The 19,282-nt window shown below is 46.0% G+C and overlaps 1 protein-coding gene across 4 annotated transcripts in view; it reads right to left on the bottom strand.

Moving 5' to 3' along the window:
• The window catches only part of LOC144175122 (bolA-like protein 1), a 35,629-nt gene that overhangs the window by 9,635 nt on the left and 6,712 nt on the right, over positions 1-19,282 (bottom strand). For 3 of the 4 annotated variants that reach the window (XM_077704221.1, XM_077704214.1, XM_077704207.1), the window contains one exon: positions 15,849-15,913. In XM_077704221.1, the coding sequence (XP_077560347.1) occupies positions 15,849-15,913 (65 nt within the window). Of the gene's footprint in view, positions 1-14,596; positions 14,755-15,848; positions 15,914-19,282 lie in introns of those variants that run through there. The other variant, XM_077704223.1, reaches the window with a different exon arrangement.

Below are 19,282 nucleotides of genomic sequence, written 5' to 3' on the forward strand. Positions count from 1 at the left end.
TGTTGACCTACCGCGTGAGGATTGGCTCATTTGTTCCTTGCCGGCAACCTAGGAACTCCCGGAATGCTCGCTTTAGCTTTGCGTCCGCTTTTGTTAGATCCCTGTGCCCCAGACCAATCTTCCTGCTTCTAGGTTCGGTTATTTCACTCATCCTGCTCTGCTGTGGTGACATGGAATCTAACCCCGGCCCTAAGATCGACGATGTTCTCGCCTTAATGGAAGATTTTCATGTTGAAACCACGGCTACTCTGACCACAATAAAACAGGAAATCAATAGTATTAATTAAAGAATCTGTGCGATAGAAAACAATCTGAGCAAAATGCCACAAATCAAAACAAAGTGTGAGAATGTAGGCGACTCTGTACGCGAAGTAAAGACAAGCATCGCAAAGGTAAATGAGGAATTATTTGACGTAGTTGACGATATCAATAACAGGATGCGAAGGAACACCTTGATTGTCAAGGGCATAGCAGAAACAGAAACGGAGGGGTACGAAGAGTCAGAAACAATCGTGAAAGAATTCTTTGCAACTCACCTCGGCGTACAAGCCGGTGACATCGAACGCGTTCACCGATTGGGTCAGCGGCGCGCGAACGTCGACCGGCCCATAATCGTAAAATTTCTCAATTTCAAATCCAAGATGGACGTTTTACACAATTCCCCTAAACTTAAAAAGCTAGAAAACCCAAAAGTTTGGCTTGACGAAGATTTCTCTCCTAAAGTACAATTGGCACGCAAAAAGCTTCGTGACTTCGTCAAAGCTACCCGTAATGATAACGAAAGCTATTCACTCCGCTCGAACCTCCTTTACATCCGTAAAAACATTTATAGGTATGAATCTAGCACAGATAGCATCGTCCAAGTACACGCCAGATACGAACATTTCGCAAATAATACTACAGAGGCACAGAACAGCACAGGCGTAGCCACAAACCATGAACCTGTAACGGCCTGACACAAGTTATCCACCAGACCATCATCCGCGAAGAAATCAACTGCGAATAAAAAGCTATCAATAATCCTTGCGAACTTTCGCAGTATATATAGCAAACTTGACGAACTTAAAGCCCTTATACACACGTGCAATGCTGATGTTATTCTTTGCACGGAGACGTGGCTAAATTCTGACACGAAAAACAGTGAACTTAGCTTCCCTGCACAGTACGCGATATTTCGACAAGACAGAGCCGCTTGTCGTGGTGGAGGGGTGCTTATTGCTATTAGGAAAAAATTTCGTCCTTCGGTCATAGTTTGCGACTCGCCCCTTGAAATTACGTGGGTTACGGCACGCTTGGGGCATGTACCGTGCGTCATAGGCGTGTGCTACAGACCGCCCGATAGTGGCCCAGAGTTCATTGAACACTTCAACGATTCTCTTGATCACGTCTTAAACAAGCACCCAAACTCTGTTGCCATTCTTGGCGGGGACTTCAATCACCCCGACATAGACTGGTCCTCTTCCACTGTTAGCTGTGCCAGCCGTCGTCAAGAAAGCCCTAACTTTATAAACCTAACACATGTGCACAACATGTCACAGCCCGTGGCGGAACCAACGCGCGGAAACAACATATTGGACCTCATACTCACTAACCAACCTGATAATGCAGTTACTCATGTCCTGGAGGAAATCAGCGATCACCGTGCCGTACATTGCTCCTTATCTATCCCACTGCCCGATAAAACCATAACTGCCAAGCACATACTCAATTACACACGCACAAATGTCGAGAAAATGAATCGTATGCTGCAAGAGTTTACACCCCATTTCGAAGCCAGTTTTGAAAATTGACTGCAAATGAAAACTGGATTAAATTTCGTGACATGTTAAAACAAATCAAAGGTAGTTGTGTACCAAAAATGATTATTAGATCAACGAAAAACGATCCGTGGTTCACACAGGATGTGAAAAGAAGTCTTAATAAAAAGAAGCGAGCATTAAGGAAGGCGTCACGGACAAAATCGACAGTAGACTGGGATAACTATAAGAATGTATCGAGGAAAACCGAAGCCATCATTAAAGAAGCCAAACATAAATTTTTCAATTGCACACTGCCTAGCCTCCTGAAAACTGACCCTAAAAAATTCTGGCTAGTGGTAAACCCTAAAAACACTGATTCCCCGACCTTGCTAGACGGTGAGCATGGTGATTCTCCGTCGGCTGAGGAAACCACGGAAATATTCAGCGATCAGTTTGCATCGGTATTTTCAAATGAGCTTCCATTAGATTCGCAAGACCTACCAGAGACCGTCATTCATGATACCTTTCTCCCAATAGGGACCGGGCAGCTGGGCGGGTGGCGCCACCACTCGGCGCTCCCCTCGTCAGTGGAATGAGCCGGTGCTTTGGACTACACAGCCTCCCGTTGTTTTTGTCGTGTTTGCTTCGGCGCTTTGAATGTTTTGTTGGTGTTATGAGCGGATATGTGCGGTGAAATGAAGTCTAGACAAATGTGTTGGGTTCTTAGATGCAGTAACGATTAGGTAAACTTGTCGGACGCTTCTGAAGTAGGGTATCGGCTGCTATGGCATGAGCGCTTTTTGCAGCGATTTGCGCTTGGCTCCACCCGTTCTGAGTACGAATAAAACTACTATTATTAGTATTCATTTCTTCTTAAATGCACTAATGGCTACGCAAACTTATTGGATGCTTCTAAGGTTGGGAATGGGCTACATTGACATGAGCGCTTTTTGCAACGCTCGGCGCCCATGGCTCCACGCGATCTGAGTAGGAATAAAACTATTAGAAATATTAGTATTCATTTCTACCACTGTAAATTATCTTCACTGGTTTCAATGACTACGGTTTCCGCGCCAGCTTTAGCGCTGGGATACCTTGATACGTGTGCTTTGAAGAGAAAGGTACTTGCGTACGATATGGATTACCGTGTAGCCGTAGTAACGTTGCGGTAGTTTACACTTTCTGAAACCGTGAGCTTTGTGCCTTCGGTTTTGGTGAGCGACACTGTAATGCATGGGAGCCTGAAAGCCGAAGTGGAACTCCCACGTTTGTGGTGGTCATTTTTTCAAGAGCCAAGGTTATTCAACCACCCAACAGCCCAAGCCGCAAACCATTCCTCCTCCCCTTCCCGTTTTACCACCTGCGTGGAATAAAGGCTGGCACCGATAGTTAAAAATCTGGCAGTGTTAACGTCAGCCGGTGTTTTCTAATGCTTAAGTATTCAGTAACTACGTTAAAAGTAAGTAACAGAGTGCGTTAAAAAATCGTGTAATGCCTTGTGAAGACACCAAAAAACGCGCGATTAGTTGCCTCAAATATGGGTGCATCAATCCGTGTCCTCCAGAATAGACACTTTTTTCGACACGCCGGAAAAAGTTTAGATTTGGAGAGGGGTGCATGGAAGTTCAAAATTAAACAGCAAAATCATCTAACCCCTCGTCTGATGATTACGATGGTTGAACGCAAAGCTTTTTTCGTGCGAAATGAATGGGAAATGGTCAAACAAAGACTCTGTGATCAAAAGACCAAACTGCGTGCTGGTCAAATTCGAAGCTCAACTAGTCAAAGTTTAACTCCAGAAGGCAACCAAGGAAACAAATACGAGAACGCTTTGCGATAAACCATCATCATCGTTAGACGGAGGAGAGCATGATTTTTCAAGCGTAGGTGGCAGCTTGTAACCGCAGCATTCAGTTGTGAATTTGAGTACAGGCTTCGGGCACCCTCCTGTCTTGCGTCCTTCAGCCACGCAGGAATTGGTTATTGAAAAGCCATTTAGCAACTAGCCAGCAACCATTGCAATTCTTATAAATCAATGCTTCTCCACGACAAGCAATAACGTTCTACTATCATGCGGTATTTATTCTATCAGCGATTCCCGATGACTGTAGTTAGAGCATTTCTGTGAAATTAAACACGTTTCAGCCGTAGGTAATGAAGTTACGGAAGCGTCGTCCATCACAATTTCTGTTTTGAGGTAAATCTTATAGAAGACACCCCCCCAAGCTTTGTCTTTCGCTTGTGCACGACGTCGACGCCGTTTTGTCATTAACTGCCAAAGGCCAGCGCCGCACCATTCCTGGATCGGTTGCACACACCTGCTTTGTGGGAGCATTTAGCTGCAATATGCTCCTCGATACGCGACACTGCATGCAGGCATAAAAAAATTACATGAGGGAGCGTACTTGCACTTCCAGCTTGACTTCCAGCTTGGCGCATTGAGCGTCGTCTGCTATTGGTAAATACTGAGTTTTGGCGTAAATCACACTCATGGCATGCCTCGTAAAGGTCACATCAACACTCAAGATTTACCGATCTGAAAAAAGTCCTTGTGGTTATGTATGCTTTGCAAGCCGCACCGCAGCAGAACGAAAGGAAAACCATGCACAATAACGCTGCGCTGACCGCCACCGGCATTCCACTGACGAGCGGTTCGCCACGGGCGGCACTGTTCGCTGAAGCGACGGTGGTGCCATACAACGGCCGCCCGGTCCCTATAGAAATCACCGAAAATGGCGTAGCACATGCCATTGAGCGACTTGAGTACAAGACGAGTCCAGGGCCTGATGGCGTTAGCTCCAAAATTCTGAAATTAACCGCTCAAAAATCGTCGTACCTATTGACACTAATATTTCAGCAGTCACTGGACACAGGTTGCATCCCAGATGAGTGGAAGTCAGCGTTAGTGGTACCTATATTCAAACCTGGCTTAAAATCATGTTAATTACCGGCCAATCTCTCTTACTTCTATTCCGTGCAAAATACCCGAGCATATTCTATTTACGCACATCATATCACACCTCAATAAAAATAACTTGCTAATAGATAACCAACATGCAGGGGTGAGACAGCTGAATTAAATTTGGGAGCACTTTTTGAAGCAGCGAAATCTTAATTTTGGAGCAGAAGAACCTTGAATTGGAGCAGAAGAACTACATTATATCACCTTAGGAGTTTAAAAATCAAATTTTTTGGCAACTTACGACCAAAAAGTGCACTTTTAATCAGTTTTGAACGCACATTACACTGAAACAGCCTCTCAATAAAGTTTTTTTTTTCTACCAGAGTATCACAAGGTACGAACTGCACTACTTTTTTACAAACCATTTTAAATTCTTAGTGGAGCGCTGTTGAAAATATCGAATTAAAAAACTAAGCAATCTTAAGACCTTTTTATTATCATGTGAATGCCGAAATTGTTATTTTTGTAATCCCAGACTGGGCCTTTCGCACAAGTGTAGAGCCACGGCAAAAGTTGCGCTAAGCGAGGTGAGTCGTCGCACCCCACCAGCCCTCCCATTTCAATCGCCAAGGTGCACATTCATTACGATCGTAATTTGAGCATCGTTGGTATGGTTAGCCGCCTCCCTCTTGGCATTAAATTTCACTTCAGATAAATGAACCGTTATTGTTGGCGTGAAATAATAGCCCAACCCGCTATCGGACACTGCTTGAACATTTTGCGGCGATGTAGCCTGCGCCGCTACTTCTGCAGCGTCGATCGTCCCATTCACGCCACTTGCAAGCTCGCTGTGAAAGGCAGCAATAACTCAGCGTTTTATAACACCCCAATGAATCCGAAATTTCACTTCAAACACACGCTGGCCTCACACTCAAAGCCGAAACACGGCGAAATCGTGGGCGCCATGTTGTTTTTGATGAACTCCCGTCTTTCGAGACCCGCAACGTACCCGCAACAGATCAAACGACTAAATGTAAGCCCAACTAACCCCATAACCAAAAGCAAGGTAGAAAGGCGAAGAGCACTCTGCCTGAACAACAAGCAACTGCTTCGCCTGGAGGCCACGTTTTCACATCTTCACCACATCAAGACGGCGGCGCCCAGTAATGTCGTTCCTGAGATACGTTCTCCGAAAATTGCTTTTTTTCATCTGTACGACTAGTTTGACGCCTCAGTACACATAAGTATTTTTTCTACAGGACTTTGCAATGGTTTTCAATGGGAAAACTGTAAAAACGCACCGAACACAACCCGACATTGTGACTTTCGAAAAAACTATCTCGGGGACAATTTAATGCCCGTTTTTTATTGAATGATCAAATAATTGAACATTTACAAACACCATCACCTTGTGGGTGCTGGAAAATAATGCTGTCAGTAAGCATTTTCCCCCCCTCACACTGACGGGAGCGTTAAAATCCTCGGCTGTCAGACTGTTTTGGAGCAGTTTGGCACAATTTTTGCAATTTCCAAGCTTTTGGAACAGCCTGGCGCAGGAAAACAAATTTGTATCAAAACTGCGCAATGTGCGCAGCTGTCTCACCCCTGAACATGGCTTCCACAATAACCGATCTTGCGAAACTCAGCTGTTCAAATTGGTAACTGACTTCAATGATTCTCTGAATAACTCCCGCTACACTGACGCAATTTTTATAGATTTCTCTAAAGCATTTGACTGCGTGCAACACAAAAGGTTGATGACTAAAATTTGTAATCTACAGCTAGACGATAAAACAACCCAGTGGATAAGCAGTTTTCTTACTAACAGGTTCAGTCAGTTAAACTTAACAACGTTATCTCTAGTCCCAGACCCGTCAAGTCCAGAGTACCCCAGGGTTCCGTACTAGGCCCTCTATTGTTTCTAGTCTATATTAATGATATCGGATCCAACATTAACTCTTCACTGCGTCTCTTTGCTGACGATTGCGTAATTTACAAGGAAATCACCGAACCAAACGACGTAAACATCTTGCAGTCCGACTTGACAAAATTATCAGAATGGTGCCGTTTATGGCAAATGGAAATAAATGTAAACAAAACCAAACACATACGCCTTTCATCTGTTGCACATCCTTCGCACAATGAGTATGTCATAAACAACTTAGTAATTCAAACAGTTTCATCTATTACAAACAGTTACATCTAGGTATTTTATTCCAGTTTGATCTAACCTGGACTAGCCACGTAGAATACATTACCGCAAAAGCATTACGGAAACTTGGTCTTCTTAAGCGCCGCCTGAAACTTGCAAACAAAGACACCAAACTTCACGCATACAGTACTGTAATCCGGCCAACCCTAGAATATGCTTCCATAGTATGGCACCCCCACACAGCAATCCTTACTGATACGCTCGAATCTGTTCAAAACAAAGCCGCACGATTTATTTTGTCATGTTATTCCCGCTATGAAAGTGTGTCATTCATTAAGAAAAATTTAAATCTCCCACCTCTTGCCATGTGCAGAAAATATTTCCGCTTATCTTTCTTCCACAAATTATATCACAGTGATTCGCCGTTCCGCCATACGTTCATTCACCCTGCTTTGTACATTTCCGCATGCGTTGACCATGATCATAAAATAGAACCTATATTTTCTTGCACAAGAAAACACCAATACTCACCCCTTGTATTATTGATAACCGAGTGGAATGCTCTGCCTGCCAGCATTGTAACGCATACACAGCAATCACCTTTTCAGTCTGCATTATTTGCGTTCCTTGAATGCATTGGACAATCTTAGCCATTGCCACTTTTTTGCTGCTGTATAACGTGTCGTGCAGCTTTTTCAATGTGCTCGCCTGTGAAAACCTTGCTGTGTTCTTTTTTGCTTATTTTGGTTGACCAACTGTGTATCCTGCGTATGGTTTCTTGTCTTCTTCTTTTCTTGTTAAAAAATTGCTGTTGTCACTGATTACTGTATAAACCCCCCTTAAGTATTGCCCTAGAGGCCCTTAAAGGCCAACTGCACTCAAATTTTCGAGAACGTAAAAATAATGTCACCAAATAGTACATATAAAAAGGGTGCGAAATGCAAAATACTGCGCTTCAAACATCAACGCGCGCGACACAAACGTCTCGTGACATTGGCGTTTTCGGAACCGAAACTGAATAGAAAAGGCGGCCATTACCGGCGACCGGAGGTGACGTACGTGGCGGAACGGAAGCGGCCGCGCCAGGACCGGCGGCTGCTGAGAACCGCCTTGAAATGCGCTTGGTAGCGCCGCGTTTCGCTCTGTTATTTCCACCGAAGAACTTTCACTAACGTATGCCCATTATAATAGAGTTAGGCGCTATTCCGGCATCCCGTTGCTATCAGTCGAGATGAAGTAGACCACCCGACAGTAATTTTTTTACATCAAATTAACTGCCGGAGTAGCAGTTTTTGGCATTGCAAGTAAAAGAGCGGACCCTGATTTACAAAGCTACTTGCCCGTACGATTTCGAAAAGCAGCTTCCGTTATAGCCGACGCCTCGGCTATCACGACGCTTTCTTTCAAGGGAACAAACCGCACGCGGGCGGCGATCAATCACTATTTCTACTATATATACATTACATACAAACAGTTTCGTCAATATCGGCCCAATATTTTTCGCCGTGCTGCACAACGTGAATCGAATTATAAAAGTGGTCTGAAACTACAGTCGAATCCCGCTACAACGAAATTGACGGGACGTGCGAAAAATTTCGTTGAAGCGAAAATTCGTTGAGGCGAAATCTGCCCCAACACACCACGGAAAGGCCAGAAAAATAGCCCCGTGCGTTTCCGCAACATTGGCAGCATAATACAATGTTTAGAAAAAGGAGTGACGCGCAATAACTCATGTTTATTCGGATAACAAACATACCAATGGTTATCTGTTTTTTCACCACCCAAAGAACGCGTTACGGAGGGGGGGTGAAGATATGCAGGCGCAAAACGTGTCGCTGTACAACAAGGCGTGTCCACCGAGCTGATTACTTGCAGATAGCTGCTAGGCCGTGGGAAGCCCCCCTCTCGCTTGTGGCAGGAACAGCGCCGTTATCTTATCCTCTGACAGGGCACGGCAGCTACTGACCTTGGCAGGCAAGACGCGCGCGCTTGCATTTAACAGGACCGCGCGCTCGCGACTAAGATAGGATGACTAGGCTTCAAGACCAAACGCGCAAACATGATTTTCGCTCTTGAGTATGAAGAATGGTAGAAGGAAAACGGCAAGGACAGCTGCTCACAACGCATACATGAACGGCACCGCGCCAGCAGCGGAGCACATTCATGCAATTTCAACTGGATACGGATTGGCTGTAGCTCTGGGGCTCCGCCTTGGCGAAGCGGGCCTGCACCTCGTGTAAAGACGGCCAGCCACATCGTTATCACCATCAAGCAATGGCGTGCGCCTATGAGTTATTTTTTGTTTTGTTTTGGGTGGCGGTGTGGTCGCAACGCGCATTTTCGGTGAAAATAAGCGTCCTGAATGTATAAAAAGTTACAGATAGCTGGCGCTATGCTTATTTTATTGTCAAATAATTGTTCAAACCCAGCCCAAATCATCGAAAATTTCGTTGAAGCGAAAGCAAGCCTGACAAATGGTTCGTTGTGGCGACGACTTTGTTGCATTGACTTCTATGGCTAGCTGACGGGGAATTGGAAATATTTCGTTGAAGCGGCGTTCGTTGTAGCGGGGTTCGACTGTATAAGCTACTTCCACAGCCAAATGATGCACTAAAACACGAAAACATTTCCTATCTACCGCTGTTTTCTACTTTAACCACAGAGACAGGTGCTGGCGAAAACATTTTACTTTCAAATAAACTAAATCTAACGCTTCACTTGGGAATTGAACAAAAATCTAGTCTAATTTAGGAGAGGAGCAGTTTCGTTAGTTTTCGCACTTCGCAAAGACGACGGCCGATATTTGTGCGGATGTATTTGTTACTACCAGAAAGGCTGATATTAATTGGTTCACTTAGCGAGTGAGGCGAAAGTCGCACAATTGTTTATAGCCGCGTGCACAACTCTATTTAGGTCGTCAAACTTTTGGAAAGGTCTAAAGGATGGAGGTGGCGTTGGGCCAGCCCAAATATGGCCAATATCGGACGCGGAAGTGCAAGTGGTCAAGAACTTATAAAATATCTTTTGTTTTTCTGTGGTATAAAATGCAATAGGAATGACAAATGTAACGCAAGTGCTCGTTTCGAGCTTTTTTTTTTTTTTGAGTAAAAATAATATTGTCAAGTCAAAAGAGTTTTTCTGACACCAAGACGTTCGGAAGTGCGTGAAAGTTTGAAGGCTTCTAATGACTTTTTTTTTCATTGAAAAAAAAAAGGCGGATATTACTGCCTATGCGTTTAGTTTAAACATGTGATGGCGACGGCAGTACAGCGCGTTGGTATAGCAGAGAAACCCCGGGCGAACGCATCCCTGCGCCCAACGGAGCGCCCTGCGAGTCGCCGGAGAAGCGCAATCTTCGCGGGACAGGTTCCCCAACCTCCGTCACAGGCCGCTCGGAACTTGTTTCGGCGACTCTCCGCCAGGTGCAAACGTCGTCTGCTCGGAGGTACTTTGAACGGCGGTACCTAGCGCTCTCTGTGATTACGAAGCTAGGGATTTCGCCATGGTGATTTTAAGAGCATAGACTACTTATTTCGACAAAGAAAAAATTTGAGTGCAGTTGGCCTTTAAGGTATATAAATAAATAAATAAATAAATAAATAAATTTGTGCAGCTTGAGAGACGTCGACTGACAACTGTGCTTGCTCTTGCTGGCGATGACAATGCGCCTTCATAAAATGCCCCTTCCATTAGACAAAGTCGGTGTGAACCACGAACATGCTATGTTTGTTTCACGGGTCACTTCACACCATAGGTCGGCAAACTCACTCATGAGTGCACTCACACACCCCCCACTCATCACTCACGAGTGAGTGGTGAGTGAGCCTCACCGTCGTTTTGGCCTGGTGAGTGCGAGTGTGAGTGAGTGCGAGCGCCACTCATGGTGAGCCCCGTTCACCACTCGCGAGTGCGAAAGCCACTCGCGGTGAACCCCACTCCCCACTCGCAAGTGCGAGTTCCACTCGCGGAGAACCCCACTCGCGAGTGCGAGTTGCACTCGCGGTGAGCCCCACTCACCACTCGCGAATGACAGTTCCACTTGCGGCGAGCCCCGCTCACCACTCGCGAGTGCGAGTTCCACTCGCGGTGAGTCTCACTCACCACTCGCGGCGAGCTCCGCTCACCACTCATGAGTGGTGAGTGAACGCGCGCTTCTTGCGCGATGTGTGGGGCTTATCGCGGTGAGCATCACTCGCTGTTGGCATTCGTCGCAGGAGCTGCTATTGCTGCTGGCGATATCCACTCGTACGCACAGCCACTAGTTAATGGAACGACTGCCTTTAGCTTCGGGAATATGTGGCTACTCCCCTTTATAATGAAGGCACCGTGGAACCAACTCTACAGTGACCTGTTGATTGAGGAATACGATTTGAATGGACGTCTGACGCCATAATGCGCTGATACTCACACTGTCATGACTCATTGAGGGGCTGTTGCGCGCACTCTCGCCGAATGATGTTTCTGGCTCGCAGCGTTTTGTGTTGGAATTAGTGTCGGTAACGTCGTCGCAATAAATCGATTGCACTTCCCTACCGCTGAGCGCTGCGATGGAGGCATTAGGAAGCACCGTGGTCTAGTGCCGTAGTACTTGGCGTACAGAATTGGCCGGCTTGCTGCAGCTGTCAAATGGCCGGCTGTTCTGAAGCGCTAATTGTGAGTGCCCGTAATTGTTTGAAAAGGTATCGCAGATTTTTACAGATTCCAGTATCAGGATGGCGAAACGGTTCGGATGGGCCCCACCTATCTCTTTATCACCCCCTTTCTCCTCTCTAATCTTTATATACCCCTCCTCCTCCTCCCCACCGCACTGGGTTGTATGCAGGTGAGCCCCCAGGTGGGCTCAATAATATCCCCAGTGCACTTCCTTTCCCTTTTCACCCCAACCACCTAAGAAAGAAGAAAAAGGTTCAGATGGGCAAGTTGCGTGTTGTGGAAGCAGTAGCTTCCACAACACGCGTATTAAACGTATCAGTATTTGTCATTACTTGTTACGGCGGCGCTCTGTTATGATCCTCGCTTTCATGCGGACTTCGTCGTCGTCCGCGTGCCGATGGCGTAGGGGTACTGTGACCCCTGAGTGGTGTGACGAATAGTAAGCGTTCTCGGCAGTCGGATAGCATAATTTGGGAGTGGGTGAGTGAGTGAATCAGTGCGTGCGTGCGAGTTCGTATGTGCGTGCGTGCACGCACGTGTTCAAGTGTGTTTGTGTGTGTGTGCATGTTCGTTTCTGCGTGTGTGCGCGTGTATATGTTCTTGCGTGTTCGTGCTTGTGTGCGTGTGCATGCTTGCACTTGTGTGCGTGCGAGCGTGCGTTCGTGCGCGTACGTGTGCATGTGTGTGTCCGATGACTTATTCTCCCCGTTCTTTCGTACAAACTTTCGACGTGAACTTGTCTCGGTGCCCGGTGCGGGCGCATGATAGTGTAGTTTAGGATCAAGCTGCGGTTTTGCTCTGCGGCAGGCTGGCGCCATTTAGGGAGGGGGATGAGGAGGGAGGCGGGCGCCAGGCAAATCGTTTTTATGAGGACGCCCGCGCTAAAGTGAGGCGGCGCCAATTTGGCGCGACCACGCGGCGGCACCTCTCTCCCTCGCCTTGTCTCTGCCAAGTGCTCAAGGCCAAGCGCTCCAGTAGCCTTCCTCCACCTTGCTTGCCATTTTAAATCTTTTCGTGGCAGTGTTGTGCTGGACACTCTCGCTATGCGCCCTTTTCACCTGGGATTACTCTTGAAATAAACTGTTCGGAGGGTTGTCCAGAGCAAATTGACTGCGCAATTTTAGTGGCACGGATAGCGCGCTTCGAGATAGGAATATTTGCGCGCGCTAGCCAGTATTTTGACAGAGGGCAACAGCTTTTCTAAGCTTTTGTTCCGAACTGGACTATTTCTTTTATGTTCACCACCGCTGTGAAAATTTTCAGTGTTTATTTTCTTTTCTAGAATCTGAGCGAAATAGCATAGACAATAATAAAAAGATATGATGAATGGCTTCAGGCAAATTTGCGAGAATTTGTTCATTTCGTAAAAGAATCCAGCGACGATTACCGCTTTGAAAGTGACATATCAAGACATGTGCTTATAATAACCGAATACATACTTGGGAAAAAGGGAGACCCCATTCCTGAGAAAGGTAAATTTTAGCTCAAATCAGTAAGTATTTCATGCCCGAAATTATTTGTACGTGCGTGTGAGTGGAGGAAGCGAGTGGTGATTGCGAGAGTGTGTGAGTGGCCATTGCAAGTGGTGAGTGCGAGTGCGAGGGAGTGTAAGCGGCGAATGCGAGTGGTGAGCGTGAGCGCGGATGAGTGCGAGTGGTGAGTGCGAGCGAGTGTGAGTAGTGGGGATGAGTGGTGGGTGAGCGTGAGCGTGAGTGAGTGCGAGTTGTGACGACGAGTGGTGAGCGTGAGCGCGAGTGAGTGCGAGTGGTGAGGACGAGTGGCGAGCGTGAGCGAGTGCGATTAGTGAGGCCTGAGGGGCGAGCGTGAGTGCGAGTGGTGGGGCGGAGGGGTGAGCGTGAGCGCGAGTGAGTGCGAGTGGTGCGGACGAGTGGAGAGCATGAGCGGAAGTGAGTGCGAGTGGTGAGGGTGGAGGGGTGAGCGTGAGCGTGGGTGAATGCGAGTTGTGAGAGCGGAGTGGTGAGCGTGAACGTGAGTGAGTGCGAGTGGTGGGGGCGAGTGGCCAGCATGAGCGCGAGTGAGTGTGAGTAGTAAAGGCGGAGTGGCGAGCGTGAGTGCGAGTGAGTGCGCGTGGTGAGGGCGGATTGGCGAGTGCGAGTGAGTGCGTTAGGATAAATATATTTTTTTGAGTGAGTGTGAGTGAGTGGCATCCAGTTTTGCCGAGCTATGCTTCACACCCATGTACAGTACGTACATGGCCATGTACACGGAATGCTCCAGATGTCCCAAAGCAGACGACAAGGGCAAGAACACTCTCAATGGCAGCGCAGCTTAGCACCAGCCCCTTTTTGCTCGCATTGTGAGCGCTTGCAGTTGGCAAACAAGTGTACCAACATGTTTTCAAACAAAATCTCCGTGCCGAATATATACCACGGATTGGTGGTACCAGTGCATCTGCATCTTTGTAGTGGACTAGACGTGGCTTGCATGCTAATGAAGACTGGAGCCGATGAGGGAAAAATCTCAGGTATGCATCCACCCCTGAATGGCAACTGCGTGGGTAGCACATGCACACACACATATATAAACATTTACGTCAGGGCCTTACACTACGATGCAGCAGACTTTTACCTATTTTTGAATTTCATTGACTAAGGGCAATTAAATCCCGAAAGCTCTCACATACGCTCCATACAGCGCTCAAAGGCAAGAGTTCAAGGATATTCAAGGTCTTTCAAGGCCCTATCAAGCCATTTTGAAGAATGCAGGGCAGCACATGTAGGAACGTTTTACTACTGCTTTGCTAACACACTAATTTGCTTATTTATTTGATTATTTTCAATACTCCCAGTCTCTTTCTGAGACCATATAAGGTGGGAGTATAGATTGTACGTGCATGTAGCCCATAAATAAATCAGTGCAGAAACAGGAATGTAGTGCAATGACAGTCATCACAAAATTACAAGTACTAAAAATGTACGAATTAAGTACTCTTCCAGAGAGTGTGAATGTTTGTGCTGGGTTACACGGGATTATGATGGAGGGATGTACTACAAAGATGTGTTATTTTATAATGGTTGTGAAGTAGCTAAAAATGAAATTTAAGGCGCACTTGTTTCGCTGAAATCGCTAGTGCTTGGAGGCCAGAGCTTGTTAACACATTTGTGGGAGAATCAGTGCGCTTACATTTGTCGCAGATGAATCTAGCTGCCTTCCTCTGTACATTTTCCAGTTCTTTAATGTTGGTGAGTGTATAAGGAAACCATACCGTGAAACTGTATCCTAATGCTGGTCTAACATAGGTGGTATAGGCTAAAAGCTTTGCAGATTGAGGGGCCAGCTGAACTTATCTGCAAAGATAAGACAGCATGCACAGAGCAAATGAAGTAATATTAGAAATGTGCACACCCAATCTGAGGTTTGAAGTAATAGTGACACCTAAATACTTTTGTTCATTCACTTTTTCAAGCCCAGTGCCGTCAATGCTGTAATCATACTGGATAGCTTCTTTCTTTCGGGTTACCGTCATACCTACTGTTTTTGAGGGGTTAATTGACATTTGCCACATGTCGCACCAGTCGGAAAGATGGTTTAAAGAATCAGTGCAAGATACCTAGTCTGAATGACTGATAATTCGTTTTAAAAAAGTCACTTTGAGTGAAAATGTCTGCTATAACGCCAACCTTTGGAAGTGGACGAGTTTACGCCCACCCACAATAATAATGAGGAAGCTTAGCACAAGTCATGCCATTTTGAACTTTTTCGAGCACCACGAGTGCTCTGAAAACACAGCCCTGGAAAGTGAGGGACGTCAAATAACAAACAATACCTCCTGTTGTTTTCTAAACTTCTCTACTGCCCAAACAATGGAACTTTTTTCAAGGAGAGGAGAAAATTGCACGGCTAGAATTGAATTGAGACATTCAAGGTTTTTCAAGGATTTCAACAACCTGCATACTTCTGGGGCGGTATTCTCGAATTTTGTCCCTTTTGCGTCCCTTTCAAAAGTGTCCCTTTCGGCAAGCCCTAATTGGCTAAAAGCAAACAAGCGGAAGTGACGCAACGCAAGTGCGGCAAACCTACTGCCAACGCTCGCTGCTTAACCGGAAGTACGTCACGAGGAAGGGGCGCAAAAGGGACGTTTTCAAAAAAGACAGTTACGCGAATACCGCCCCTGCTCACAAAGTCTCACTTAAGGGCTTCTGGCACTGCATTTCGCTCATGAGGATGCAAGGCCATGCAAATGAACTATCTCGCTCATCTGAAACCACAAACCAGGTAAGGTTGGGTGCATGAGTTATTTGACATCTCCCAAAATCAAACGGCCCTGCCAAGTGAGGTAGTGCACACCACCACTGAGAAAGGCTTACAAGCCTGAGAGTCGAGTCCCCGCCACAATGCATCAATCAACCCTGGTCACATTTGCAGAGTATGCGTCACTCACCTGAACCAGACTTTTGCCTTCAAATGCAGCCGAAACCACAGTCACCCGGAAATGCGTCTCAGACCCTAAGACAGAAACAAAGAGAGAGTGGCCAGTTAGAGGCTATTCGGTCCGGCTTCCCTGCAACACTGCACACTTATTTTGTTGGCACAGTGCACCACCACTTCGCTAGATCTCCTCTTTTCCACCAGTGTGGCTGTGTTCCTAGAAATGCGCATTCAATATACTTGGTCCCCGCCCTTCACAACTGTTGGCCAAGGCAGGACTACACCGGGTCCGGAAGCGCTGTTAGTAAGCTCTGTGATGGTCAGGTGAGGTTCGCAATGGAAAGGACAATGACTTTCACTTCACACGACATAAGTTCTACCCCTAAGTGGGCAAACACAATGACTGAAGTGAAAGCCATGCTAGCACAACAGCCCACGCCAGCTTCTCCAGCACTGCTTCTCAGTGGAAATAGGCTGTGTGATCTCTACCACAACCTGTCCCCTCCCCCAGAGAAAAGCACTTGCGCAGAATGGTTTCAGTGATGTTAGTCGCGTTACACGTGTGCAAGCTCCCCGCCGCTCTGCATAACAGTTGGCAAGAGACAGCAGAGTGCGCTGCTCAATCAAGCACCTCTGAGCTACTCCTTTAGCCAAGCGATGGCACTACCTGTCCAAGAGTTGCAGGAGGCTCTGGCTGAGCAGAGGGAGGCTCCCGTGCACCAAAACCAAATGGTTAATACAATGCGATCAGTTTCAAATGGAACTCGTCATGGTTTTTAAAACAAATTTCTGCGCATGTGTGCATGACTGAGATGGGCAACTGTGGGGGAGTTATTAAAAATGCCAGCTTAAAAAGAAAAAGAGATGTGTATATAATTAATGGGAGGCTTAGCGCAAAGAAGACAAGGACCGCCCTCACCTGTCACCATCCTTGTCTTCTTTGTGCTAAAGCCTCCCTTTAAGTATGCACCAACTCGTCAAACAACATGTCTTATTAAAAAGAGATATCCATGCACATAAGCATGACTTGCATGCCCAGGAATCTCGGGTTGCCCGAGGTAATCAAAGCCCTCCAGTATACAGCATGCCTCATAGTCGAGGTGTTCATACAGCACTGCAACCTGAAGTTTTGTGCTTTTTTACTTTTTTAAAACACAAGAGAAACTGAAAGAGTGAGACGTGGCCAATAACTGGTGTCATCACTGGATGTTGCTTCATCCTGAAGATGCAATATGGACCCAGTTATCTTTCCAGCATAGACCAGTGGTTCTCAGCCATGTCTGCCCCGAGGACCCCTTTCGGGATCGCGAAAGTGGTGGGGGACCCCACGATTGCCATGATTCCAAACAATTTGTACTTGCAGCTTTCGTCGCCCACACACTTATCCGATGCCCGCCTTTTCTGTTTGACGTTAATGACAATGCGCCTCATAATGGTACAAAATTCGCTCTTGAATCTAAAAGTCTTGCAAAGACCGATATGCTGCCTTTCATGTCTTTTTTTTTTCTGACAGCTGGGGTGTTGGGCACAAAGAAGGTGTTAAAATATGCACTACACGAACAAACTAAGCGTACATGTAATGCGGCGAAGCCACGTTTTTGCATTGCAAGAAAGTACTGGCAAAATCGAGAAAAGAGCGGCGGATGGAAAAGTTTTGAGGGAAGCTCGCGGACCCCTCAAATGTTCCCACGGACCCCCTGAGATCCGCAGAACCCCATTTGAGAACCACTGGCATAGACTATGCTGAGCCTCAACAATGCCGCCAGTGTCACAAGCTCTTTCTTGCGCTGAGAAAAATGTCGCCTGGTCTTACACTGCAGTAGACCCCCTGCTTGATTAATTCATTGATTCATTCATTGATTGGTTGATTCTATGCTGCTCTACTGTTTTAATTTTAGTGCTGCTCTTAGCAGCAGGCTCAAACTAAATTTTTTCCATAACAAGTGATAGCTGTCCCACACCATATTCTCCCCTCTGTATTTCCCCCACCACCATTCAAATATTCTTTGCATAACATCCACAGCCTTATACTAGGTTACTTCCCTAGTATCACCTTTAAATCCTAGGGATTCAGGAAGGCAAGTATTTCTCACAGATGGATTTGGATGGATACAATGACATTCAAATACAACGTGCCAAAATGTATGTTTTTTTTTCCACAGACCATGCATACCCCATCATTTTGTCAAACTTCCCCACAAAGTTCCTCATTATCAAGCATCCTGCTCTAGCCTCAGAAAGAAAAGCACTGCATCACTGAGATTTTCCTTACTGATATGAAATTTATATGTCCTGTACATCCATTAATGACGTGTTCAATTCACTTTGTTTGCTTTATTTGTTTATTTCTGTCTGCACTGCTTCTTTTTTGCTTACCTCAGCCATCTTTGCTTCTCCACTGCATGCCTATGGTTTCCTTCAAAAGGTACCCAAGCACTCCAGCTGTTCACTTACACGAATCCATTGATCCCAACTTCTCCTCGAGACATATTTTACTCTGAGCTTGTCAAACTTCAAATGACACCCAGCCCATACCTCCCTGCACTGCTGCATTGGTTGTTTGTTTCACTGCACCCCTGATGCCAAGTGGCCTAATGTTCTCTGGTTTAATTCTAGGCACGACAGCGCATCTGCATTTTCAAGTGCGAGGCATGAAACCTAATGCCTTTTCGAATGAATCACACTTTTTGTACCTGCACAGAGCTCTATGCTTCATTAAAGCTGTGTTACACTTTACTTTATATTTAAGTTGTTCGTCATGAGTGCGTAAGTAGTTTGTCCCTTCATTTACCCACAGTCACAAATGTTTGTATGCCTTAACTCTGCATTTTGCAATGCTGGATTGGCACTGCATCAGTGCTACCACATTAAAAACCATTAATCCTGGTTTTTCTGAGCTAAAATTTAACCTGACATTAGTGGCTTTTTGGCCACAAATATTTGCAAGCAGTTGCATACTTTTCTAGTCATCAGCTACAAAAACAACATTGTCTGTGTATAGCACTTTCAGAATGTGTTGTTGCACCACCATTCCTTGCCAGATGTATGTAAGGTTGAACCCTAACGGAGTTTCTTTTAGTTTTCTTTTTTTTCCCAACTCTGGCATGTAGAGCATAAACAGTTTTGATATCAAAGGGCATTTCTGCTTCAAACTGCAGTGGGTGTTGACTAACCTCCTGCTGTGTGCATCTGTGCCTTTACCATGTCAGGTGCACCCTACTATCTCTATAAAGTGCCCTCAGGAACTTGTCACCTAGGCCGGAACATTTCAAACTCTCTGTTAATGTTGTCTGAAGCCCCTTTAATGTCCAAGAATGTTACCCGTAATGGTCTATCCTTAGCCTTCAAAATTTCAATGCACTGTGTTACCACAAAAAATTTATCACCCAAGTGCCAGTGTTGCCTAAATATGCTCTGCAGTTCCCCGAGCATTCTATCCCCTTCTTT

This window comes from Haemaphysalis longicornis, unplaced genomic scaffold (assembly GCF_048455015.1).
Source record: "Haemaphysalis longicornis isolate Haplotype H1 unplaced genomic scaffold, Haemaphysalis longicornis Haplotype H1 scaffold_1, whole genome shotgun sequence".
Lineage (NCBI taxonomy): Eukaryota > Metazoa > Arthropoda > Arachnida > Ixodida > Ixodidae > Haemaphysalis > Haemaphysalis longicornis.